This window comes from Frankliniella occidentalis, unplaced genomic scaffold (assembly GCF_000697945.3).
Source record: "Frankliniella occidentalis isolate FOCC.00 unplaced genomic scaffold, Focc_3.1 Scaffold28, whole genome shotgun sequence".
Lineage (NCBI taxonomy): Eukaryota > Metazoa > Arthropoda > Insecta > Thysanoptera > Thripidae > Frankliniella > Frankliniella occidentalis.
In genome coordinates this window covers 1,340,511-1,364,955 of record NW_026267158.1, presented here as the reverse complement: position 1 = coordinate 1,364,955, position 24,445 = coordinate 1,340,511, and the positions used below count along the sequence as shown (strand labels likewise).

The 24,445-nt window shown below is 38.4% G+C and overlaps 7 protein-coding genes across 10 annotated transcripts in view; 5 read left to right on the top strand and 2 right to left on the bottom strand.

Moving 5' to 3' along the window:
• Positions 1–4,350, top strand: part of LOC113202874 (dynein light chain roadblock-type 2) — a 223,281-nt gene extending 218,931 nt beyond the window's left edge. The window contains exons 1-5 of one of the 3 annotated variants that reach the window (XM_026417317.2): positions 2,595–2,714; positions 2,803–2,862; positions 3,649–3,727; positions 3,851–4,018; positions 4,103–4,350. In XM_026417317.2, the coding sequence (XP_026273102.1) occupies positions 2,860–2,862; positions 3,649–3,727; positions 3,851–4,018; positions 4,103–4,146 (294 nt within the window). In that variant the 5' untranslated portion in view covers positions 2,595–2,714; positions 2,803–2,859 and the 3' untranslated portion in view covers positions 4,147–4,350. Of the gene's footprint in view, positions 1–2,594; positions 2,863–3,648; positions 3,728–3,850; positions 4,019–4,102 lie in introns of those variants that run through there. The other 2 variants (XM_052265621.1, XM_052265622.1) reach the window with 2 other exon arrangements.
• On the top strand, positions 94–1,583 carry LOC113202872 (BLOC-1-related complex subunit 8 homolog). The gene is made up of 4 exons (XM_026417315.2): positions 94–493; positions 584–761; positions 845–952; positions 1,027–1,583. Exons 1-4 carry the CDS (start codon positions 442–444, stop codon positions 1,178–1,180), a joined length of 492 nt encoding a protein of 163 aa, XP_026273100.1. The 5' UTR covers positions 94–441; the 3' UTR covers positions 1,181–1,583.
• LOC113202873 (ARL14 effector protein) lies at positions 1,278–2,579 on the bottom strand. The gene is made up of 4 exons (XM_026417316.2): positions 2,401–2,579; positions 2,109–2,242; positions 1,879–2,019; positions 1,278–1,787 (listed from the first exon to the last, which is right to left on the bottom strand). The coding sequence occupies exons 1-4, from the start codon at positions 2,452–2,454 to the stop codon at positions 1,709–1,711; spliced, it is 408 nt and encodes a 135-aa protein (XP_026273101.1). The 5' UTR covers positions 2,455–2,579; the 3' UTR covers positions 1,278–1,708.
• Positions 4,351–4,484: 134 nt separating the features above from the next.
• LOC113202826 (uncharacterized) lies at positions 4,485–12,828 on the top strand. Its single transcript, XM_026417259.2, has 31 exons — positions 4,485–4,645; positions 4,756–4,868; positions 4,949–5,079; positions 5,189–5,559; positions 5,647–5,843; positions 5,928–6,103; positions 6,245–6,435; positions 6,529–6,678; positions 6,772–6,945; positions 7,035–7,319; positions 7,439–7,597; positions 7,696–7,836; positions 7,919–8,076; positions 8,144–8,417; positions 8,503–8,706; positions 8,783–8,978; positions 9,062–9,188; positions 9,260–9,436; positions 9,518–9,681; positions 9,759–9,838; positions 9,924–10,077; positions 10,158–10,282; positions 10,411–10,532; positions 10,615–10,768; positions 10,864–10,979; positions 11,082–11,384; positions 11,464–11,591; positions 11,664–11,962; positions 12,048–12,247; positions 12,331–12,610; positions 12,684–12,828. Exons 1-31 carry the CDS (start codon positions 4,640–4,642, stop codon positions 12,753–12,755), a joined length of 5,427 nt encoding a protein of 1,808 aa, XP_026273044.2. The 5' UTR covers positions 4,485–4,639; the 3' UTR covers positions 12,756–12,828.
• LOC113202827 (BSD domain-containing protein 1-A) lies at positions 12,815–17,596 on the bottom strand. The gene is made up of 8 exons (XM_026417260.2): positions 17,393–17,596; positions 16,759–16,807; positions 16,538–16,654; positions 16,265–16,420; positions 15,819–16,140; positions 15,271–15,735; positions 15,065–15,136; positions 12,815–14,992 (listed from the first exon to the last, which is right to left on the bottom strand). The coding sequence occupies exons 1-8, from the start codon at positions 17,404–17,406 to the stop codon at positions 14,955–14,957; spliced, it is 1,233 nt and encodes a 410-aa protein (XP_026273045.1). The 5' UTR covers positions 17,407–17,596; the 3' UTR covers positions 12,815–14,954.
• A 679-nt stretch (positions 17,597–18,275) lies between these two features.
• On the top strand, positions 18,276–20,981 carry LOC113202879 (AN1-type zinc finger protein 2A). 2 transcript variants are annotated; one of them, XM_026417322.2, is made up of 7 exons: positions 18,276–18,444; positions 18,609–18,755; positions 18,844–18,886; positions 19,298–19,481; positions 19,559–19,713; positions 19,798–19,918; positions 19,996–20,981. In XM_026417322.2, exons 2-7 carry the CDS (start codon positions 18,701–18,703, stop codon positions 20,200–20,202), a joined length of 765 nt encoding a protein of 254 aa, XP_026273107.1. In that variant the 5' UTR covers positions 18,276–18,444; positions 18,609–18,700; the 3' UTR covers positions 20,203–20,981. The 2 variants fall into 2 exon arrangements, with proteins under 2 accessions (XP_026273107.1, XP_026273108.1); XM_026417323.2 differs by having other exon boundaries at positions 18,278–18,444; positions 18,558–18,755.
• A 1,016-nt stretch (positions 20,982–21,997) lies between these two features.
• Positions 21,998–24,141, top strand: LOC113202849 (general odorant-binding protein 56h-like). Its single transcript, XM_026417290.2, has 7 exons — positions 21,998–22,156; positions 22,261–22,321; positions 23,317–23,366; positions 23,485–23,520; positions 23,597–23,687; positions 23,784–23,851; positions 23,934–24,141. The coding sequence occupies exons 1-7, from the start codon at positions 22,109–22,111 to the stop codon at positions 23,970–23,972; spliced, it is 393 nt and encodes a 130-aa protein (XP_026273075.1). The 5' UTR covers positions 21,998–22,108; the 3' UTR covers positions 23,973–24,141.
• Positions 24,142–24,445: the final 304 nt, after the last annotated feature.

Genomic DNA, 24,445 nt, shown 5'->3' with positions numbered 1-24,445 from the left:
AGTTTTCCCATTTTAACTCTTTTTCATAAATAAATATAAAACATTTTAATTGATTTTGGGGTTCTACCATTTGAGGTTTTAGTTAGATCTTTCAGAGAGTTTATCCACAAATCCTGGGATCAGTGATCATACTGGCAGTGTTCGTCGTCTGCTTGGAGCCAGCATGTCGTCTGCTTTTCGGGTTATTTGACAGCCAAACGTCAAACAAAACTTCATCTAATCGGACATAAATTGCCTTTTCTATTCCATTTACTACTCCCATGATATTATATTCCTCTTCTTCTTCACGTGAAGCGGGGAGAAAGAAAAAACTAACTTTGTTTGTTGTGTGGAATTATTCAAATCTATGGTGATGCACAAGCAAGTTGTGTTTGAAATGTCAATTGATCAATAATACACTTTGTGACAACTCATAGGATTTGATTGAAAACGCATTAAAGTATGGCAGCTCCAACTGCAGTTGACCTAGAATTAGAAAGTCGGGTCAAGAAAGGTATACCATTCACTTGACTACCCACATGATATGTTTTATAGTTTGTAATAAAAATTGTTCTGAATTGTTCCATTGTTCTTTTCTTCTCAGCATCAGAAAGAATTTCAGAAAACATGCACATTGTTGCCAATGAGCCATCTTTAGCCTTTTATCGGTTGCAAGAACACGTCCGCAAATCATTGCCACCTATGGTTGAAAATCGTGTTGAAGTTATAAAGTTACATCGAGAATTACAAGGGCACTGCTATGATGTAGAGTATGCTGTCAGGTACTTAAAGAATTTGGTTGCAATATACTGTATTTGTAGTGAACCAATTGGCACCAAATAAATTCCTTATATATTATTTGTAGTGCTGTGAAGTCTATGGAAGAAGCAGGACCGCATTTTGAAAATATGAAAGAGTTGATAAAGAGTGCAACCAACTATAGACAACAATTGAAGATGGATGAGAGTCGGAAGTATGTTGTTTGTAAAGCTCTCAACTATTTCTCATTGTTCTCTCATTGTTTACTTTGTTCATCTGTTGTTCTAGGGGAAAGAAAGAATCTTCAGTTTACAAACGACTGTCTGCACACATCCCTCTGGATCTTCCAGATTTGCCAGAGTTAGGAAATGCACTACGTGAAACTGCAAATAGAGTAGAATCTATGATGGCAGAAGCTCGCCACTCAAATGCTGAGCATTAGCCTGTTTCTGCAAAATGTATTTAGTTCATGAACCTGCAACCATTGGAATCCTCTTGCAGCATGGAATAAGGCATTTCCTGTGTAAAATTATGCAAACTTGTAATTTTGAGTATTTTTACTAATTTATAACATCACATTTGAATTCAGGTATAAAAAATTACAGATCCTAAATTATTTCTAACTCACAAATCAAGCAGAAAAACAATACTTGATTAACTCAGAGTAATTCAGTGGATCACATTTGTTTAATGAGTGAGTCACCATACATCTAGACATGTTCATTGAGTAGGTCTCACCTCAAAGCAAAAACTTGTAATGCAAGTTAAATAAGTTGTCATGTCGGTGGTAATACATTGTAAATTAGCTACAACCTATATCAATAAAATTTAAATTTTTAACAATAGCCGTGCATCAAATATTTATGTCATTCCAGAGCATCAATTTTGAGAAAATGTTGAGGTATTTGCTCATATTTCATGCTGAGGCCTTATGAATAGGAAAGTTATCCTCAAGTGTACAGTTCAATGATTATTTGGAGAATTTATTTTTGACTACCTCTCTTGTACCTTCTATTTCAATTAGATCATACATCCATTTGCGGTGTGATCTGAAAAAAATGATTATATACTAAAAAATAAGAATTCAGAGCAAAATTTCACAGAAATCAAGAACGTGAGGGAAAAAATGATGCATCTTACCTGCATTCATGTCCACATTTCTTGGATTGGCATTTGGGACATGCAAAATGGCAGCCAGGACATGATTCATCCAGACAATCACAGAGATCTTTACCAGATTCTATGTGAATGCCTCGGTCAGTGTACACCACATTTCGCCTCCTACAAGAATTAAAATTTTAACTGTCAGATGAGTGAACAAAAATATATCAAGCAGCACATTCCATCTACTGGTATGGCAAATTACAAACCCTTCATAGTTGATCTTCCTGTTTAACTTTCGTCGTTCTCTGTTACTTTGCTCAGGATTAAAGTTCTCCATAAATTTGTTATTTTTTAAATCAAATCGATCAGACTTTTTGCGCATCATCCTGCTTTCATGTGGCTGATGATAGGAGTGCAAAAGAGAAAACAAACACTTTTAATGATTTTTTGATTAACTGTTTTCTGTTAATACCCAGGTAAAAGCTGAGGGTGTCATAGGATTACCCATGAGATTACTTCATTTCAGAAAGAATCATGTAGATCCCAAAAAGAACTAACCTCGTAATTGGACCTCCCGTAAGTAGCATCATTGCTGCTGTCCGATACATCCATAATAATAAACCTATTTTGACGAAAAAAATGAAACAAAGATATATCACAGAGTTATTTTTAACAACCAAATTTGTTTATAATTGGTGCGGTTCTTTATGTCTTGTTTTGTTATTGCCTCTTTTTTTTTTCCTTATTTGCAGCCGACTTGCAGCTGTTTATGGGTAGTGCCAATAATGCTTTTTCGGCTTTCTTGTTGCCAATGTTACCAACAAGACAATTTGGTCAATATTTTTGGAGAACTGTCAATCTGCTATCCTCTTGTAAGGAAATCCCCTTCATAGCCTACCAGAACAATGTGCCGGCTTTATAGCTCTTGTCTTATGTGATGTTTATTGGTTCTGTTGTCAGTTAGGAGTTATTCATCATCTAGATTCGGAGCATTTGACATTTGACACATTTTAAAACATGGTGAGTCCCAGGGGTTAAGCCCATTCCTCAAAAACGGACTTCCTAGTCATATTTATCAAATTATCAAATAACAGTCCATATATTTTTATTATTTCCAGTTACGACTTTTTATCAATACCTTATACGTGACGTTTTAGTAAATCTATTTGGTATAATCATTTTCATTGGAAAAATTGCTCGATCCTATTAATTTTCTAAAAACCATTAATAGTTTGAGCCAGAACACTGTGTTATCAAAGGTTTCCTTTAATATTAAAACCATAACTTTTTCATCCAATTTATTCTTGTTCACACAACTTTGTGAAGCTTGTTCTGCGAATTTCTGCTGTGCCTCAATTAATGATCGAAACATTGGTTGCGTATGCATGGTGTGGGATTATTTCCCCCTTACCAATGTGCCCCTTATTATTGAAACTATGCCTTCACTGGCATGATAAATTAGGTTCCACAATCATGGTACTGAGATTGTCAATTTTGAATTTAAACATGTTATTGTTTAATTGCTATTTACTTTCATTGCTCCACAAATGATTCAAGATATACGGGGTGGCCGCTCTGCCCCATAGTTTTAAAAAGGTAGACTAGCCCGCCTGCACCTACCTCTCCCGTTCCCTCCCACCTCCCCGCTCCGTCTGTGAGCGGACTAGTCTACCTTTTCGAAACTACGGGACATAGCGGCCACCCTGTAGACTGGGATTACTTTCATTTCTTTTCCTTTTTGTCAGATCACCATGATATAAGTTAAAGGAGTAATTTAATCACAATATTGTTATTCTTGTTTTAAAGGCTAGTGAAGTGGAAGAAACTCTAAAGAGGATCCAGGCCCACAAAGGGGTGGTTGGCACAATTGTAGTCAACGCAGAAGGTATTATGTTTTTCAATTTGATATCTTTAATACTTTTGTAATCAGAAATGAATACTACAGCTGGTAAACAGAGAAATTGAAACCTTGGAATCAAATTTAATAGTTTTGTTACCTATCCTCAAGGCATTCCAATCAAGACAACTTTGGATAATACAACAACAGTCCAATATGCTGGTTTAATTGGGCAGCTGTCTGACAAAGCTCGCAGTGTTGTAAGAGATCTTGATCCAACAAATGATTTAACTTTCCTCCGCATACGAACCAAAAAACATGAAATCATGGTAGCTCCGGGTGAGTGTTATGTACTTCTAAAATACAATATTTTCATTAACACACCTCTCTATTTCAAAACCTTTTCTCATCCTATTTTTCCAGATCGTGAGTTTATTCTAATAGTAATACAGAATCCTATGGATTAATGTGAAATTCCACCTCTAACATCATCGACCTCATCTCACTTGTCCTCCTCGTGGTCTGGATCATAACTACTTATTATTAATCTAAATTCTTGTGCTAAGGAAAATTTTGTACTGTTAAGTAGCATGGCTTTTTGTTATTATTTACAATTTACCCTTAATTTTGTTACAAATATTTCTAATTGGTGAATAAATCTGAAAATACTATCTATTGTTTTTATTTTTTCCTATGACTTTTATTTTCCAAAGAAGAGAATCAAAATGAAGTCCCAGAGGATCGCATACCAAAAAATAGCAACACAGACATCCTACCAACATCTGACTGCTGACCACAGCTGACCCTGCCTCACCAATCAATATGACAAGGGGAAGGGGGAGTAGTGGAATAGTATATGAAGCAACAAAGGGTTGTCATGGCAACTAAAATACTTCATCTACCCTATGTTCTCAGGGTTGTGTTGAAAACATCAATACTGAATCTGTTGAATCAACAACAATGAAGGTAGTATGAAATTAACATTTTTGTGTCATTCTTAAGGTTGATAACTACATGTGTTTTTCTGTATCTCTGAAAAATGTTCATATAATGCTAAAGAGAGTCGATTTTTGCAGATATCTCGTACGACGTACCTACATCTCAACATGCTCTTGTTCCTGGCATGTTTGCCTACAACTTCTTTGTCACAATCCGCAACATGTAATGGGAAGAGTACATTTATTAATTTGTAAGTAATATTTTAAATTAATTTGTTTCTTTGAAACTTTGCATGATTAAGTGATTATATTAATGAGTCTATTTTGACAGGTGTGGATATTGTGTTGGAGGTTCAACAAATTTGGATGATTCAGAGGGCCTGGATAAATGTGGCGTTTGTTATGGCCACAACAAGTGTGTGAACTGTGATGCTACTACTGCAGCTTCCTCTTTGGATAAGGGTAAAGTTTGGATTTTGAATCCAAAAACTGATTCTTATTGTGAAAAATTAATGAACTACCCTATCTTAGATATTTTGTCAACATGCTGTACTATTTTTATCACTTATAGGTTGTGAACCAACTATATTCCCTCAGACTTATGACCTAGCATTGAATGAAAAGGATTTGAAGTTGTATCTCAAGAACAGCAGTTTGCAAGACAATATTCAAAATATTGTATGCTCATTATGGCTCTTAAATGATATAGCACCTGCCTCTCATGCAACTAATGAGAGTGAAATAAGAATTCAGTCAGGGCAGGATTTTATGATCTTGACAGTCAATCCTTCTATTTTAGTAATTGGACTTTACACTGTCTCATGCATTGAGCGCACATCCAGAAATCCATTACTCAACAAAACTCTTCAAGTTGTAGATAGCAGGACATTCAAAATTACCTCTGTGAACCCTTCTGTAGTGCAATCAAACATTCCATTCAAGGTATTGTAATATGTGCATCATGTGCTAGTTTTTGCAATTGGCTGGAAATGGAAACATGTTACAACTTTCTTTTATTGTTTTTTGTAGGCACAGGTGAATGTCACTATCCCACTTGACATGAGCTCTAAAGTGTTTTGTTTTCTGAAATCCAACAATATTGTCGAGCAAGTTGTGGGCTCAAAAATAATTTCTCCTGGATTTATTGACTGTAGCCCTATGACTGCTCACCAAAAATCTGCTTCTTTTATTGGAGTAGCTGGAACAGTGGAGGCAGCTCTTTCTGAGTAAGAAAGATAAAAGTCAGGTTTGAATTTTCCTTCCGCCTTTCAGAACCTAAATCTTTATTTCCATTTTTATTTCTATTTTAGTTCTGCAATTTTAAATACGAAAGAGTTGGTTATTCATCCAACTAAGCCTATACTTAAAAGTTCCAAGTTTTCTTCCGATTTGCGCCTTATATTCTTGCAGTTTGATCAGAACATCAATGCATCTGGTGACTGCAAAAAAGCATTTTCTCCAGAAACCATCAGCTTATTTGGAAAAGGTAGATAGAAAATTAATAAACTAGCCTAAATCTAAAAACTTTTTACAAAATGAACTGTAACAATGAAAGAAACAAGATAGACAGTGCATCATACATGTTTGGTTTGATACAAGGAGTGAAACCTGACTATCTCTGTTCAAGGATGGTTGTGCTGGATCCGCACAGACCAACTAATTATTCAACTTGGATCGGATCCTGCCATTCATCCAGGATCTCGCATCTTACTCTCTATGCAAAGCAACAGTTTAAAGACTCATTTGAACATTCCCTTTGATGATAATGATGGAAGCTCGCAAGTATACACTTCTATTGTAGATGATGTAACTAATCAGGTACATATCTTGCAATTCATAATGATCTCTCTTAGGAATTACAATCTTTACGGTCGGTAAAAGCAGATATTCTTAAAATTGTATTTTGTTTAGGTGGTCGAACCAGTATATAATGTACTAGCACCACATGTTGCATGTCATGGTGTTCGGCACACTGGATTACAGTCGTCAATTTATGCCAGAAAGCAAAGGGATGATACAAAAGAAGCCATGATTGATGAAAATAGTGTAACTATTTTAGAGGTACAGTATACTTCAAACATTTTATTTCATATTTTTATCTCGACCATTCCTACGGAAGCTTGCTATTAGATAATTTTTAAAAATTTGACTTAGGTTCAGCAATTAGGTGGCCAGAACCTTTTATACAACTGGACTGTAAGTCTCAGTCCACTTAATAATAAACATTTATCCCAACGAGATATATTAATGACTTGGCTAAGTGTACGTTTGCTTAATAAATCTGTGAAGCAGGTTACTTCAAACAGAGTCAGCTTAAACAATAGTTTGGTGAGGAGTCTCTTCTTGTCGTCTTACTTTCTAATGTCTACGCTATTTTGAATGCTCTGTGAAATCTATTTTATTTTGTGATTGAGCAGATGCTCAGCAATGTGGATTACACAGTAACAGTTAAAGGGACAAATGCTCTTGGTATGAGCGGGGAAGAAAAACAGATGCCCATAAGATTGCTGGACAAGAAACCACTTGCACCTGAGCATCGTACTCTGGATTCAGGGGCCATAAATGTCTGTACATCAGGCAACCCTTTAGATGTAATGATTTCTAGTTCACCAGCAACTTACTCTGATGTGAATTTTCGAGTTGAACTTTATCCATCATGTTGTGATGGAAAAATGAACTTTGAAATTCTGGGGCAGATAAAAGTAAGTGTACTTTAAAAACAAATAATAATTAAAAATCAATTTTTTAACATTATGTTAACACTTAGTTCTCATGTAAACTCTTCATCTTCTTATTTTATTTAAAAAAAAATATATCTCAGTATGCGTGGTCTGTGAAATCATACAATGGCTCAATTGTATATCAACGATTGAACCAAGTCAAAACTTTCAATGTACCCTCTGGAACATTCTCTGGTGGAGAAAGGTACATAATTTCTTGTGAGCTTTACCATAAAACAACGAACAGATCTCTAGGGCTTGTAAGTAATATTTGCTTTTGATGTTCAATTGTTCTCTTTGACTACCACATCTGTTTCAAGGATTGGATTGTTATATACCTGGTTTGAATAATATGCAGGCCAGCACCTCTGTTGTTATTTTAGAGCGAGGACTTAAGACCTACGTCAATGTCACTGGTGTAGGAATAAGCACAGAACAGCCTCTTATACTTGATGCATCAGCAAGTATTGATTTTGATAATAAGGAAGGAAGGTTGGAGGTAAGAAACAACATGTCCATTTCTCATGCTAAGCTAAGTTGTCAAAATTTTAGCCTCTGAATGTCAGTGTTGGTAATTTCAGTTTGATTGGAGTTGTCGAATGTTGAACAGTGAGCTTGGATATGGTGACAGTCAGTGTTACTTACCAAACAGAAAAAGATCACTGTTACATAAAATTTATTCAAAAGAGTTTAAAATGCGGACTCTTTATCTACCTCCTGGATCTCTTCCAATTGGACAGTAAGAAAAAACAAAATCATCAAGACTTTTGAGAATGTGTTAAACAATTTAAATATTTTGTTTTCAGGTACCAATTTAGTGTTACTGTGTCAAGAATTTCTAAGAAGCATAAAAAAATAAGTGATATGGGAACTGTTACTGTTTCAATTTTGATGGGGGCACCTCCTCTGGTGTTTATTCCTGTCAAAAATTCAAAAAATAGTGAAAACCCTTCTACTCGTGTAATCAATCCAGATGATGGCTTCACACTTACTGGTATGGTTTTAGGAATAAGATCTGGGTGCCACATATTCTGGGCAGGAATTGATTGGCCTGGATATGTTACACCGAATCAAAGCTTTGTAAGTAATAATTTGATTCTGCTACTTCATATAAAGGCACTTATTGTAGACTTTTAAAATATATTGCATTTTCAAACGCCCTCAGCTTCATCATGAACCATATACTGCAGCTGTGGATCAAGAAAATCCCAGAGAATTTTCTGCTGAGGTTTCTCCAGGACTGCTGGGTGATGCCAAGTATCGTTTCCGTCTCTCCGCCTTGTGCTCTAATAATTTGGGATATGTTGACTTCTCTTATGTGGATGTAGACATAACAACAGATGCTCCTCCAGTTGTCAAACCCTTACTAGTTAGTAGTTTTCAAACTATTTAAAACAAATGTGCTTAATTCAAACTGAGTGAGGTCATTTAAACTATGATTTCAGGTAGAGCCCCTTGAGGGAGAAGCATTAGTGACAGAATTTAGATTCAGCACCAAACCAGCATATGATGATTTATTAGATTACCCTTTACAATATTCCTTTGGTTTCCAAATTGTAGAAGAAAGTGAAACCTTGGGGCCAGCAAAATATTTTCACTCTAGTACTCAAAAGCTATCAGCCACTACTTATTTACCAGCCAGTAAGCTTTCATTAACATTAAATGATTAGAAAATTTTACATTTTGATGGTGTATTATTGAATTTTTTGTTTGTTTCAAAAAAGCATCTCTCTCACCCACAAAAATCCAAACCCTGCTCAGAGTCTGTGATGTACGTCAAATATGTCACACAGTAGAGGGGCCTAAGGTGTCATCAAATGCCCCCAAACTGCTGACTTCAGGACATGTTGAGTATGTAACTGGGCAGTGATACCGGTTTACTTTCAATTTTGAAGTTTCTTACTCCTAATTTTTCTTCTCAGGTTATTAAGTGATGGCTTTTCATCTTTTCTTCTGGCAGAAGAATATGAAGATGCCATTACGCTTGTTGAGAGTAGTATGATTACCCTGGAGGTTCTGGATGATAAGTCCTTTTATCAACTAGCCTCCAAAAAAATAGAGAAAACAGTGAACAGTCAATTGGACTTGTTTGATAAGAGGTACAATTGTGCAATAATTTAAGATATCTATAATTAAAAGGTCTACTTATAGATCTGTTATCAACATTTTTGTTATTTTAGACTGGATTCATCTCCTGGGGAGGTCAATACAGCATTCCGTTTTTTGAAGGCAGCCAATGCTGCTCTGAAGCATGGTTCCTTCTCCCAGGAAACATTGCAAAGGCTTGTGGCGTTCAAAGATAAAATTCTAGGCATGCTTAGTGATGGGAGGACCATATCCACAGGTAAAATTGTTCATCAGTGAAAAGGTTAGATAAGACCTTTGAGTGTATTTTTCTAACGTTCTAACGTTCAACTTAAGAGACCGACAGTGGCCTGAGGAGAAAACGAGAGATCCAAACAGAAGGAGAACAGCCCCAAAATATTCTTCAACCAGAAATGGTTAGATCCCCTTTAATTTTTTTTACTGCACCTTTTGCTTTATTGAATTTTTATTCCAATGTGGCTAATCAGGGACCTTAAACAGGTGCGGACTATGTTAGGTGTATCAGAAGTGGCTATTTTTAATTTAAGTGATACTAACAAGGCATTGAATGAAAAAAAGAAGTTACTTCAAAACATTTCTTTTTTTATGGAGTCCCTTTGCAGAGGCCTTCATAACTCTGTTCCTCTCTTCATTGGTGAGCTAAATGAACACATGTGAGGAAATGCTTTTGTTGTTCAAACCACCTCTGCAACTGCAACATACTTCCATTTCTAGGTTCTAGAGTTGTAAGTTTTAGCGTTCAAAGACTGAACATGCAAGTCAAGTACAAAGATGATCTAGCTATTCCAGATTGGAGATCCTCAAAATCTGGAGGTATACCTGTAAATGCTACTGCCCAGGTAAATAATTTTTTATTTTTTTAAAAGAAAAGAAAAAAAAGCAATACAGGAAGGGAAAGAAATCAATAGCCCTTGATTACTATATAAATTAGACTTCTTACACTGGGATGCCAAATTTTACTGAACAGATTCGACTTGGTGAGGATGTCCAAGGTTTGCTAAGTGCCAGCATGGTATGCATGGGTGCTGCTTATTATCCAATGGACTTCCTATCAGAAATTGGTCAAGTCTCACTTCAAGGTGCTTACAGGTATTTTAGTGAATTTTAGTCAAACACAATAAATGTCACAACATCATTTACTGATTTATAATTAATTACACATCTCTTTTAGGCATAGTGCAGTATACCATGTAAAAATAATTCAAAATGTATCACAAAAAGTAACAGCATCTGATTACTATGAAGGAATGGATGTGAAGAAGCAAACTATCCAAATTAAAGTACCTATCTGGAGTGAACAAATAAAAAGTGGATTTCATTTTGAAGTAAGTGATAACGTTGCTAGACATTGCTAACAAAATGTAATATCATTAAATAGTTTTAGGCAACAGTTAAATTTTATGTTGAATCTTTTTAATAGTGTCGTGTTTGGCTGCGTGGTACATGGGACGGTCATTCTTGTAAATATGTGAAGCTTGCTACTCTTATCAATAAGCCTGCAGTGGAGTGTTATTGCCACATCATTGGATACTATGCGTGAGTTTAAACTCTGATTTAAAAACTAGTTGCAAACTAGTTGCGAGGGCTGAGATAACTGATTTTTTGTTTTTGTTTGGTTGTGTGATTTTAATATCCTAGCGTGTTTGCTGTTGAGTCACCTCCAACAACAGTAACAGCAACAACAACCCCTACCATTTCCACTAAACCAACCGTCACCAAGAGCCTTGACCCAGTCGCAGACACCACTCTGGTTACCAGTAAACCACCAATTTCTTCAACAGTGAAGATAAGTGTTCCGCCAACAGTTGTATCAACTCAACCGCCCACAACTCCATTTGTTACAAGTTCTGTTCAAGCAACTCCGTATTATGATAAAGCTTCACCCACAACTCTACCCCCTGGAATTCCGGTACCCAACACTTCAAAAAATTTCACATTTAAGTAAGTAAACAATTTTCACAAAAAATTCTCAAAAATTATTGAAGTAGTCAAAAATTTGATTTTTAACATTCTGAAACAGAATTCAAGAGGAGTATAGCACAACTGTGGGATCTAGAGAGGGTGCTTTTATATCTCAGCTGAAACATGACATCTTAAAACAAGTAGAAATGCCTGCCAACATGATTTCTAGTATTGACTTGTCACCAGGTAAACTTTTCATAGCTGGCCACTGGAGAAAGTTAACTTTCTTAATGTAACATTATTGTATTGTTGACACAGGCAGTATTCTCGTAACTCTGCATCTGGTTGATACTGACATAAGAACTGTCGATGATGTACTCCCAAGTCTGGCAGCGGTGCTTCAAGATGGTCATTTATCAGTCAGCGGGATTGATGGCAGGCATCTTTCGGTGCCACCTCAGAGTCTCAAACTTCTGCAACGTCGTTCTGAAAACAGCTTTGTTCCTTGGATTGTGATAGGATGCTCTGGTTTTGGCCTCTTTAGTATTGGAGCTCTTGTTATAGCAGTAATCATAGTAAAAAGACAGATGCGAGATATGGACTTTACAGATCATTCTGTACGAATTTGTTCATTATTACCTCCATTTCTCTTTAATTAAATTCGCATACTACAATTATTTTGTTGTTTGCTTTTGCTTTTAGGGAAGTCCTGAGGTAACCAACAAGACACCATCCTACGCCCGCTTTCACTTGGAGCAGACTCTGGACGGATCTGAGGCAACGCTTTCTCGTTACAGGAGTTCTGTGAATAACCCCCTCGTTGTCAGCACTATCGGAGGCTTGGCTTCTGTCATGGGAACAAATGCTTTAATTCCACCAGAAAATCTACCTTCATCGATCCGGTATGTTCATGAATGCAATGTTGATTTTTAAAATCAATGAGAATGTGGTAGACAGGCAACAGTTTTGATTTGGTTCCTTTCAGTTTCAAGCTCAACCCCTATCATGAGGACATAAGAAGTATCCTATCACTACCTTCCAAAAATGTCACAAATTCAAATAATAGCAGTGGAAATAGTAGTGGTGATGGTGTTAACTCTCACATCAAGAGTGAATCACTCGACAAACAACTCTCACTCCCAGAGAAAAATGCTCTTACTCTTGAATTTGAACCAGAGGAAGAAGATTCTGGAATAGTTGCGAATGGGAAAGTCACAGCCTGCTTCCTAACCAACAGCCGAAGTCAAACACCAGAATCAAATAATGTAAGTTCTTGCTAGATCCGTCATAATTCAAGTTAACCTTGACAAGCTTGTTTACTCCTCCATGTTTCTACAGCCACCTGATGTGCGTATTCTACCTGGTACACCCACTGGTAAAGGAGATGAGGGATTTTCTTTATCAGAATGAAAAATCTGGAGTGAGTTTGTAATGTGTTAAGTGTTATTACAAGATAAAACTAATGTATCTATCCATCATAAAAGTGAATTGTTTTATTTCTTTAAGTTTTGAATAACAAAATAAAAATAATAACAAGCTTTTCTGGACCTAGCACATGAGAATAGAGCAGACAGAAGAAAACAGTGGTCACTCAGACTTTTAAGCAATTTGGATTCAGTATACTCTCACAGGTCAGCAGACTTTTGTCCAGCAGTTAATATTTCGTAATTTGGTGTACAAATTTGTAGAAGGCGAGGACTGCCAAAGGTGCTGAAAAGACTCACTAAAAATTGGTAGACCATGACCTGATTATGTGTGTCTTTACCAAATGCTACATGTTGTAAAATTTGGCACTACTGCTGAGAGCAAAACAAAACAGAAGAACATGCTAGTATAGATTAAATATTCTGATAAAAGACCAAAATATGTAGCAGTACTGTATATGTTATACACGAGAAACTAAGAAAAAGATACAGTAAAATACAATTGCTGAATCCCAAATATGTAGCAATATTTCTTCTGGAAATATATTCAATCTCAGACATTTCTCCCCAGACAACCAAACCAAAGTCACTGACATCAGATACAGTATAAAAGCAGACTAAAATCTCAATTAGCACACATGCCCATGCTTTATCCTGAGTATGGAGACTCAACCATATATCACTCAACTTCCATCAACATCATGTGCTCTAGAGAGAATAACAGCAATAGAGTCATTAATGAAATCTGCCTTTAAGCAGCTACTATATATTTACAGTCCAATATAGTTTCGCCTCTTAGTCACAATGCATGAATGTATTGATCGAGCTTGCAATCTAACATGTACACACATTACAAACAGATGAACCTTTCCTTCCCTTGATGACATCTGACTATCCTAAGTTCATACCGTAAGTGATTTTATAAATTGTAGATAATCTAATTCAATAATATTATTTAAAATGATAAGTTGATTGCACATGGAACAAGTAGATGAGAGAGAAATTTGAGTTGATTGAGAAGATAAAGTAAGAAATACGTACCAGCTGATGTATATCAGCTTTCATAGTAAAATGAATTTGACAAAACTCTCATCTAATTGAACCCATCTAAGGACCAGTAAAATCTTCACGCTTTCAATTCCCAATATCTGAACATAGAGTATGCACAAGACAAGATAAAATGTATTTTTGAAGCAGAACATTACATTTTGCTTGTGGTCTTATAAAAATCCACTGCTAACAGGTAAAATAATCTTTCCTCCCTTTTACTGCTTTACTTAGGAGAGGTATGTGTTGTCAAAGTACATGACAGTGGATAATATTTTTCTAATTTCAAAATATACATACTTGTGAGGGTAGAAAGTCAATTTTTAAATTGTTAGTTCAAATTTTGTACCAGAATAGTAGAACTACTTTTTTGGAGCAAAAGAATGAGCTCTGAAGATCAGTCATCTGTGTGTTTACCCTTCCTTGATTGATAAGTCCAATGGCACAAAGCATGGATGTACCAATTTTAATGAGGATTAGGTATTAATATCAGGCCACAGATTAAACCCAGAAAAAATCAGGACCTGTACAGATAAAAAAAAGAAACTAGTGATAAAATGGTGATAATGCTCACTAAACCTAACAGAGGACAAAAACTCTTGGTAGAAACTGGTCAGAAGTATCGACATTAATAAAGTAACTCAGAATAATTCATCTACCATATTACACTCCAAATACTATATCATACACTACACTTGGATGTAATGGACATATTGCATAAGGCACATCTGATACCAAGATACCAATCATCTCCTGATTTTATAATGAGTGGTGGTTTTTAGCAAGGTAAGGGGGAAGAAAACCCCATGGTTGTTACAGAAATTTAAAGCGAGAGCTTTGGTTTCATTGCATGAATAACGCCGGAGCCATCCACAGTGTAAGATGTAAGGTAAGATACACATTCTGCTTTGCCTCCCACAAAGGCATTCAAGTAAATTGCAATATGGGAAAAGGAACTCTACGCATGAGAATCCTATCCCCATGTTTTCATGAAGAAATTTGTTACCAAAATGATCCTTTGAGTTAGCCTGTTACATATCAACATTGGTGTGTTAAATACAACAAAACCACTGACTGAACTATAGTTTCCATCACAAAATGCTAACGAGTTGAAGACAAGTATAAAATGTGCTGTATTTCAATCTTCACCAGCTTGAAGTTTCTCCCATTCATCATCTGTTGGAGGAAAAGACTCATTTCAATACTGACTCAGATGGAAGTACAAGGCAAGTATGTAATCATTCATACCAGGTAATGTGGTAGATGAAGATGAAGATGACGATATTGCGGTGCTGTCTTCAGTTGTTGTGTCGTTATCACCTGAAAATGTGAAAATAAAATGAAAGAAAGAAAAAGAGAGCTAGTCAAGTGAAAAAATAGGGTATTGTAGTACCTATCTTACTTTGAATATTACTAGGCAAAGGAATGGACATATGCTCAAGAAAAGTACTCACCCCTATCTTTGCTGCTTCCAAGCACCACCATATCACCCTTTTCTTTTATTGTAATTTCCAAATTAGAACTCAAATCAACCTCCTCATTGTCAATACTTTCTCCTTTCTTTGGACACTTTTCATAACTACTAACTGAAGACTCTTCTGTCTCGTATTCATTTTCAAGAAGATCCAAAGAGTCGATGGCTGTCTTCACAAATGAGAAAAGTTTGTTTTTAGCATCTACAATCAAAGATGTTTCAGATTCTTCATCTGATAAGGGCTGCACATTTCCAGATTCAGGAGATTTCCCATCAGAGTAATGATTTTCCTTAAGAGGTAGTTTAAGGGGAGATGTAGACTTTGAGCTATCTACAGTCCCTTCTTCATCTGATGATTTGGTCTTACACTCATTTTCATATTCCTGAAGTAATCGAGTTTGCTCTTCATCTGAGATATCCAGTTTGTTGGTAGATAATTCATCTTCTGAAATAATAAGTAGGAGGTAATAAAACATATAGATAAGGGAGAGACAACAATCAACATAGTCTGTTCATAGCACAATTTACCTTGATTACGCAAGTAATGTTCAGCCTCTTGGGCCTCACGTTGTTGCCGTCTTTCTTGAGCTTCACGGTGAGCTTCTTCATCTTCAAGTAGAGCCCTTCTAAACAGGAATCTTTGCCAGAAGTCTGCATGATTCACCTTTGATGGAACAAGTTTGACATACTGAGCATGAAGTTCAGCATGAGTTACCATAAGCTTTTTAAGGTTATCAGTGTTTAACAAGTCTTCTTGAATTTCCAACCAAGCAGAGAATTGAGCTTCTTCTAAATTGGAAGGCTCAACAGTGAAAGTATCCTCACAAGTCATTAATGTGTGAAGCTGAGCCTGCCAAAGAAAATAAAATTTATGATAGAAATTTTGTCGTTTCTTCACAAAGCTGTGATTAAAACATGAAGAAGCAAGAATAAAAAAGAGATACAAAAAAATAATTGTTTCAACAGGTAACTACCTGAAACCTTGATAGAACCACAGGTACATTGCCTCGCATGACCATAGCTTCCTGGTCACTGTCATCAGGGGCAGGATTCAAAACATTATTAACAGTACCTAAGAAGGAAGACATGCTGCGTTTCATAGTGTTCACAGTAGATTCCGGCTGATCAAACTGAAATAAGATATTCAATTCACACGAGTAAAATAAACTGAAATAAGATATTCAATTCACACGAGTAAAATAAACTAGAAGTTTGAAACTCCCATAGATTTGATTAGTCAAACGTACACTAAGTTGTTCCTTGAGTACAGATGTGGTAGAATTAACAACTTGTGATGCTTCATTTTTAACCGTAGAAGATAATTCATCAAAATCTCTCTTAACAAACTCCAAGACTTCTGCTGACTGAAAAGAGTACAAAAAATAGGGGCATAAGAGATGTAAAAAAATTAAATGCATATACAAAGGTGAGTATGGTAATCTTATATAATAACTTAACAAGTACTGACTTTATTCTTTGCAGCACTGACGACTCCACTTAAAGAACCCCACCATCCACTGTAATTAAAAGCACGCATTTCAAGATTTAACAAGTTGTAAGTTGCCAGTTTACGAAGCTCCTTCAACCAGTTCATGGTGAAATAGAAATGCACGGCATAACCAATTGCTACAAATGTAAAATACAATTATTTTGGAACCAATCTAAAAATGCAAGGATTAGGTAGTGAAAGTTGATTACAGATTATCTGAGATGGGAATGCTTGTCCTTTTAGCTTCCAAGGACAAAAGAATATTATGAGCTCAAACAGCATAAAATTAGGAAGTCGTTTCATCACATATTTCTTTCACCCGATTTTCACATGTCACTACGAACGAGACATTAGAGGACTGCCGCATGGAAAACGCCAACTGCGTTTTCAGTACAATAACCCTAAGGAAGCATCTGTGGCCTAATCAATCAGCGTGAGACTGTCAACAAGAAACGAATTCGTCGCCAGTCACATTCAGTCCAGCATTCTATTTCAAGGGGGAAAATGGGTGGATTTATCTCTTAAATACAAAGGTACCGCTGCAAATTTATGATTAACGTCACATGTAATGTAAATAGAAACCAACGAGCCATTTAAATGCACAGGCACTTACCCTCCATCAGCCATTGTTTCTGATAGTTATCAAATATAATTTATTGATTAAAAATGTGGCGTACACAAGGCATACGATCAAATAACCTTTCTTCAAAAAACAAGTAGATTCTCACAAAACTTTGCAAAACTAGCTGCCTGATCACTTGTAAATATTATTGTTCTGCAGCCATCTTGCAGAAATACAGCAGAAACAAACAAACAGTGTGCGGAACTTCCTGTTCTCTTCCCGTCCTACCAACACACAAACTCGGACCATTCATTTTGCTTGTGAGGAAAGTGAAAAGTAAATATTAATGTGAATAGGGGGGAAAACAAATATTAGTTTCATATAAAATTTTGTAAATTGATCTGTATATATTTTTGTTGGTCGTTCGTGGGCGCAGCAAGACGCGGTAAAGTTCAAATGCTGTGCGTTTCGTTTAACAGGGAAGCACCACTTTTGTATCTTTTCCTCGCAATATTACACACATCTTTTAACAATCCAATTGCATATAAATTTTTGCGAGCTTTCGCCCCAATTTGTGATTTTGAGGCTGTGTCGTGGCGTCGTGGGTATATGGATGCAAACGTACAATATGCCAACTTTCCAACTTTCTATTTTCTCCCCGGGTGAAGGGGGTTATATATTTCTCATACTTGAGCTAGCTGTAGGGTTGTCAACATTTGCACTAAAATTCCCTTAAAGTTACTCTGATAACGCCAGGTGTTGTACCTTCACACTCATTTCAGCTACTTAAAAATATATAGACGTAATTCAATTAAATTTATGGTAAAATTCGACACTATCCTCTCTTCCTTGGAGGAATATTTTAAAAAGTCTCACCCGCAGTGTCTTTCAACACTTCTCACCTCTTGAAAATTCCGACGATAAAAAAAAAACAGAAAAAACAAAACAGAACTCATCTGACTTTCGTCAACAAGTCTGTAGTGTTTTGCAGTTCAGTTCTGTCGAGCGGAGCCAGTTCCAGCTGTTGTGTAGGGGTTGTGAATCGCGAGCAACCCCTTTCCTCTCTTCAAATACTCTGTGATTTTTCCTGGCGTCTCTGTGAGGTGTGTCTTTACTTCTCTTTTCGCCGTTTTGATTCGTTGAGTAGAGTCATTGGAACTTAACCTTGCATCATCGTGATTATTGCCAAACGTTTTGTCACATCATCATGCGTCAGTGAGAGAACTCTCTGGAAGCTCTGCACCACCTAAAAACCATCTTGTACCAGGACTCACCCCTCAGTTGGATTTGGACCGTGGACGTGGGGTCGTCTAGAACTTCTTCTGTCTGTGTTTTCATTTAGTCTCTACTTCAAAGAAAATGGAGTTCCCAGGCCTTGGGGAGCATTGCTCTGAGCGATCATGCCACAAGCTTGGTATGTCATTTCTGTTTGCTGTTCATATTTTATTTTGCTAGTCTTAAATTTCTTAGTTACTAATTGGTAATAATCATCTTCTCTTCAGATTTTTTACCAGTAAAATGTGATGCGTGTCAAAAGATATTCTGGTGAGTGTTTGTTCCTTAAGGTGGTCCCACAATAGCTCCCATCAGCTAACTTCACTTCACTTCACTACATGTCACTTCTGTCATGACGTGTATGCAGGGGAATGGGTAGAGTTAATACTCCGTCCTCATTCTGTTTTTTTTTTTCTTAAAGTCAAGATCTTGGTGTAAATTAGAGAAGGAAATTTACTGTAGCAATATTAACTGTTGGCTGGCTACGTGATGTGACGCGCAGGTGAAACCATCCACTGGCGGAACTGAGAAAAGTATTAATTCTACCAATTCCTCTGAGTTATGGTTGCGACAGAAGTGACGTTTAGTTTAGTGAAGGGAGATAATGGGATAACCTTCAGTCTTTATTGGCTAATTATGTAATCATGAAATCATTCGGGTAATTTTGTATTTATGTTTCAGTCATAGTCATATGTCCTACCTCCAACATAATTGTGAATCGGCATATAAAAAAGATGTTCAAGTTCCTGTTTGCCCTCTATGCAATAATCCCGTCCCTGCAAAGAGAGGAGAACAACCTGATATAGCTGTTGGTGCCCACATAGACAACAACTGCAAATCAGACACTGCTCAAAATCGAAGAAAAGTTAGTTGAGGGGTTCAAATAAATTAGTTGTACTGCATTTGTTTTCCTTGTAATTCTAAATTTATGTTTTTAAACAGGTGTTTTCAAACAGATGTTCTGCAAAAGGCTGCAAAATCAAAGAGATGATCCCCGTAGACTGCTCTGAGTGTCTCTTAAATTTCTGCTTGAAGCACAGGCACCCAGTTGACCACCAATGTGGAGGGAAAAGTGCTGGTTTAAGAAGGAAGGCTGCGTAAGAACTCACAATCCAACTACATAGTTAATCTCCAGATGATCTTTTCGTATTTCTATATTCTGACAAACATTTTAAATTCAGGGATGCTGCGTTAGCCAGGCAGAGCTCGTCTCCCAATTCATTGAAGGGTAAATCAAAAACCCTACCTCCATCAAGTCAAAGACTTGGCAGCAAAACTCTGTCAGACGTTCAGGGAAATCTGGTAAGATCTTACAGCTTATATGCAAATAAAGACCTATATTTTTTTTCTAGATAATTAACACACCATCTATTTTTCAGAGTGAAGATGAAGCTCTTGCCAGGGCCCTAGCAGCCTCTATGCAGGAATCTTCACAATCAAACAACTCTACAGCTGGCAGTCTGACTGCTCAAGAATCAGCAGATTTGGCCTATGCCAGAGCTATTGCAGAGTCTGAACAAATGCATCAGAACTCCCAACAAGCCCAGACTGCTGGAGGATCAAGAGATAAATGTGTGTTATCCTAGTAACATTTACTTCTGCACAATTTTGACAATCTATTGCTTCTGTGAGTCAGTTTAAAGATAAAACTCTGCACAAGTTTCAGAATTTTTCAACTCCAATTTTTAATTACATATTCCCTGAGTAAACATTCCTAAAGTTGCTATATTTTTTAAATTATTTCTTTTGTGTTCAGAATTAGTTTAAAATTAGGAGCCAAAACTGTTTAAGTATGTACCTGTGTAATGATTTGATTTTAATAATCCATCATTTCCATCAAAATATATATTTTTTCTTAGCTTTTTTAAACTCAAAATCTAATATCTTTGTGCTCACTAACTTGTCAGAAACTAGAATCTTCAAAACCTTATATTAATATTTTTGATGGTCATAGTGTTTTACAATGAACCTTGTTTTTTATCGACTTCTCTGAGATTAACACTTAATTTTTGGTCAAGCACCAGCCTCACATCGTGTTTCTCCTTATCTGATAGATGGAATCCTATGTGCTCATGAGAATTGTGTGTCATTTATTCAGGTCTTAAACCTGTGGAATACTGCGTAACCTCAGTGACTGCCATTTACAATATCAAGTGTGAGGGTCTATTTTTACTGTTTCAACTTTTCCAATGTCTCGCTTTCACTACCATGATGCTTGATGCTTTGTTGTTAGTTAGTGTTTGTATTTAAGTTTCCCACTGTTTGTAATTTCTTCTAAAAGAGATGAACACTGAATTGTTTAATGTGTCTGTGAAGACATGGGTTGTGATAGCTGAGCTTAAAATACAAAATATTTTTAACTCAATGCTCGTTTCTAAAAGTTTTATTTCATCTGTCACTCTACCCACTACTTACTCAGGTGCCTAAACGTCGGCCAGGCTGGTGTTAGACTTTTGCACTTGGAAGACTATACTGAAGATTTTGAAAATCTCAATGGGAAACCACATTTTTTGTGGATTTGTTCATCTCATGCCTCAAATGAATAGTGTATTTCGACTAACGGGGGAAGAAGAAGAGCGGGTAGAACATAAACGTTACCGATTGGTCGAGAGCTTCCCGCCTCTACGTCACGCTGGTAGTGAGGGTAAGCGCTCGGCCAATAAGGAACCTTTATGTTCTACCCGCTCTTCTTCTTCCTCCGTTGGTCGAAATACACTATTTAAAGAAGGTATGAAAATAGTTATCAACCGCATGTGAGACATTATAAAAATTGCACAGTTTTGGACCATCCAATTTGCTGATTTTGAACATTTTGAGCACTGTTTCATGAAGCTTATTATTTATTTTTTATTTTATTTTCCTTCGTCTTTCATGAATTGATTTACGTTGATCACTCAATATATATTCATAACGAACCGTGCTGTGTGGGTGGGTTCGCATAGCCTCCCGCACGCTCCACTATGGAGCCCACAACACAGGGAATCGCTCGCTACCGTCGAAAAGTGTGACTAGAGAGCCACACCCGCCCATCACGGCTCATCACTCCGACCCTTTCCTGGAACTGGCCGGGGGGAGGGGGGGGGCGGAAGTGGCCGTTCTTCGCTCGAACAGACGGAACACGAGACGGGGAAGCCCCGCCGATATTGCGCAACTCCGTTCATATATACGCGTGCACGTAAAACCACCCACCCGCGAGAGCGACAGCAAACTTTAACGAGGCAAATGATGGGCAGCGGGGCAGTACGACACCCGGCTGCGCCCGGCCGCGCGCCGCCGAGGAGGACGGCCTGGACCACGCCCTCGTCGCCAGATTGCAGGCCGCTCCGAGTATAATGACGGGTCCAGCAGGTCGGCGGAGGCACGCAGGGATAGGGACGCCCCCGGCTCGGCCCGGGGTATTGGGGAGGGGAGGGGGCGCGGGCCGATGATAAAAGTGGACCTCCGCGGCCGGCCAGGCAGCAGTGGTCATTGTCAAGGCGAATCGCTATCACCATGAAGGTCCTCGTCCTGTCGGCAGCGGTGCTCCTGGTGGCACAGCAGGTAGGTGGCCGAGGAGAGCCCCTCGGAGAGCCCCTCGGAGAGCCCGCCCCCACGCTTCTTCTCCAAGTGCGCCCGCCAACACACCCCTCCCGTCTTGCTTCCAGGTGTGCAGCGCGCCGCCGCCCTTCGTGCACAGGTGCATGCAGGAGAACGGAGTCACAGGAGGTAAGCCTTTTTTTTGAAATCCCGTCGCGCGGGGTTGGGGGGCGCGTCGCAGTGTATTGGCACACGGCGATGAGTCCACCCACCCAGCTTTGTTGTCTGTGGTTGAAGGGAAAAAGTTTAGTTTAGAAAGTCAGTTTGAAAGTGTTCGCAACGTTTCACTCGGCGGCGCTAAGGGTAGCGCCTGCTACGCGCTGGGTGGGCCAACCCGCCAAGCAGGTGTGTGGCGACAGCGGCCAGCTCAGAGCGCCCAGTCCAACCCCAACAGGGAACGGGATAAAGGGGGTGGGGTGCGAAGCTTCGGACAAGTGAATGTTTGTCGCCCAACGTTTCCCGTTGCGTCAACCTGCTTAACGCCTGAAGTTTAGTGGGCAGTTATTTTTTTTTCAGTTTTTAAAATGGTTTTATTGAAGTCTAGTTAAGTTACATTTGAATTTTACGTAGGTATGCTGTTGCCCGTAGGCCTTTCAGTATTTGCTTATATGAGATAACGGGTGAAGAAGTAAGTGGTTTAGTGTTGATGAAGTGTTGGTGTTAGGGTTGGTGCTTTGATTTTGGGGTCCTCTAGCTTACCAAGGCCAGGGGAAAGAAGTCGTAGTGGGCGAGCTCTGTCGTGAGAACGCCTGATAGTTAGGCAATGGCGCACTGGCGCACACCCCTCCTGGGCCGGTGGCCTATCCCGAGGCTGACAGGCGTCCACATCGTCTCGCAGCGCGTGGGGGGCGGGGAGAACCAGGCGAACGGACGGTCGCGCGTGGGTTGATAAAGTGTTTTAGAACAGACCACGTGCGGTGGAATAGGGCCAGTGTAAATGCATCTTGTGATTGATTTGGGAGTGTTTGCCTGGACACTCTGCAAGCAGAACTCAATTAGAGTGTCTGAAAGCGCACCGATGGTAGACTCTCTCGCCCATGGCACCTCTAGCTTCTACTTCTCAACTCAAGTCTATATCCTTTTACGATAATCACCAATAATGGTTCTCGATTCAATCTTTACAGCGGATGCGATTAAGTTTGCTGAGACTGGGGAGGCGAGCGACGGGATGAAGGTGAGACAGCGATCCGTTCTAATAATCAAACGTATCAAACGTTAATTTTTTTAAAGCACAACTTAATAGCAGTGTAGCCAGTTCTAAAAACTGTTTAAACGCTTTCTTTTATTCACAGTGCAATTTCAAGTGCATCATGATGGAAGCTGGTGTCGTAAGTTTTTCGCGCATCTTAATTTGTATTGTATCATTTTGAACAATCACTGACTATACTTTCTTTCATGTTCTAGATGACCCCAGAAGGCAAGCTTATTCTGAGCCCGATGCTGGAGCATGTCCCGGAGAAGATTCACCAGGCTTTCAAGGACTGCGTCGAAATAGGTACAGAAAAAACCCCAGAGATTCTGAAGATGAAATAGCACGACCAACGAATGAAAGCGCAAAAACTTTAATCCAACATCGCCCTAACTTTTTCAGAGCCCAGTTCCGACCTGTGCGATGTGGCTTTCCGACACAACGTGTGCCTCAGGGAAAAGGCCACAGATGTAAAGTCAAACCTTATAGCTTAGTTCTTGGTGTATTTCTTTTGCATTTCATAAGTCTCACGCTGTCTGTTTTATCTTTCAGTTCTACAAGGCGATGGTGGCGAAGAAGCATCAGGCATAAGCGACAGGTGTGATTGGGGCCCCTTCCTCCCACGACTCTGTTTTATACCCCCGCCCCTTCTTCCTTCTATCTCTCTCGACAAAGTTGTCTGCCTTTCCTATCTATCAACAGAAAACGCATTTCCTGTCTGCGAATTCGACAGCGCAAATAAAGCATTTCACCTAATGCACGGCACGAGTCATTATTTCCCAGCTCACCCCTTTCGATTTATGACGCATCTAAACCAGGGAAGGTGCACGATACCCTTGCAACTGACACCCGTTCCTACACCAGGGGATTGCAGCTGAAGTTCTCTCTTTTTTTTCTTTTTTCTTTTTTTTATATCGAGGACGGTCGTTGGCTCGGTCGTTCGTTGGTCAGCCGCCCGATCGGCATGTCGTGATCCTCAATGCGTAGTGGTGTCGAGTGGGTGGTCTTCCCTCCAGGCGCGTGCCCCGCAGGACCTACTCCAGCACGAAACGCTGATGGCCAGC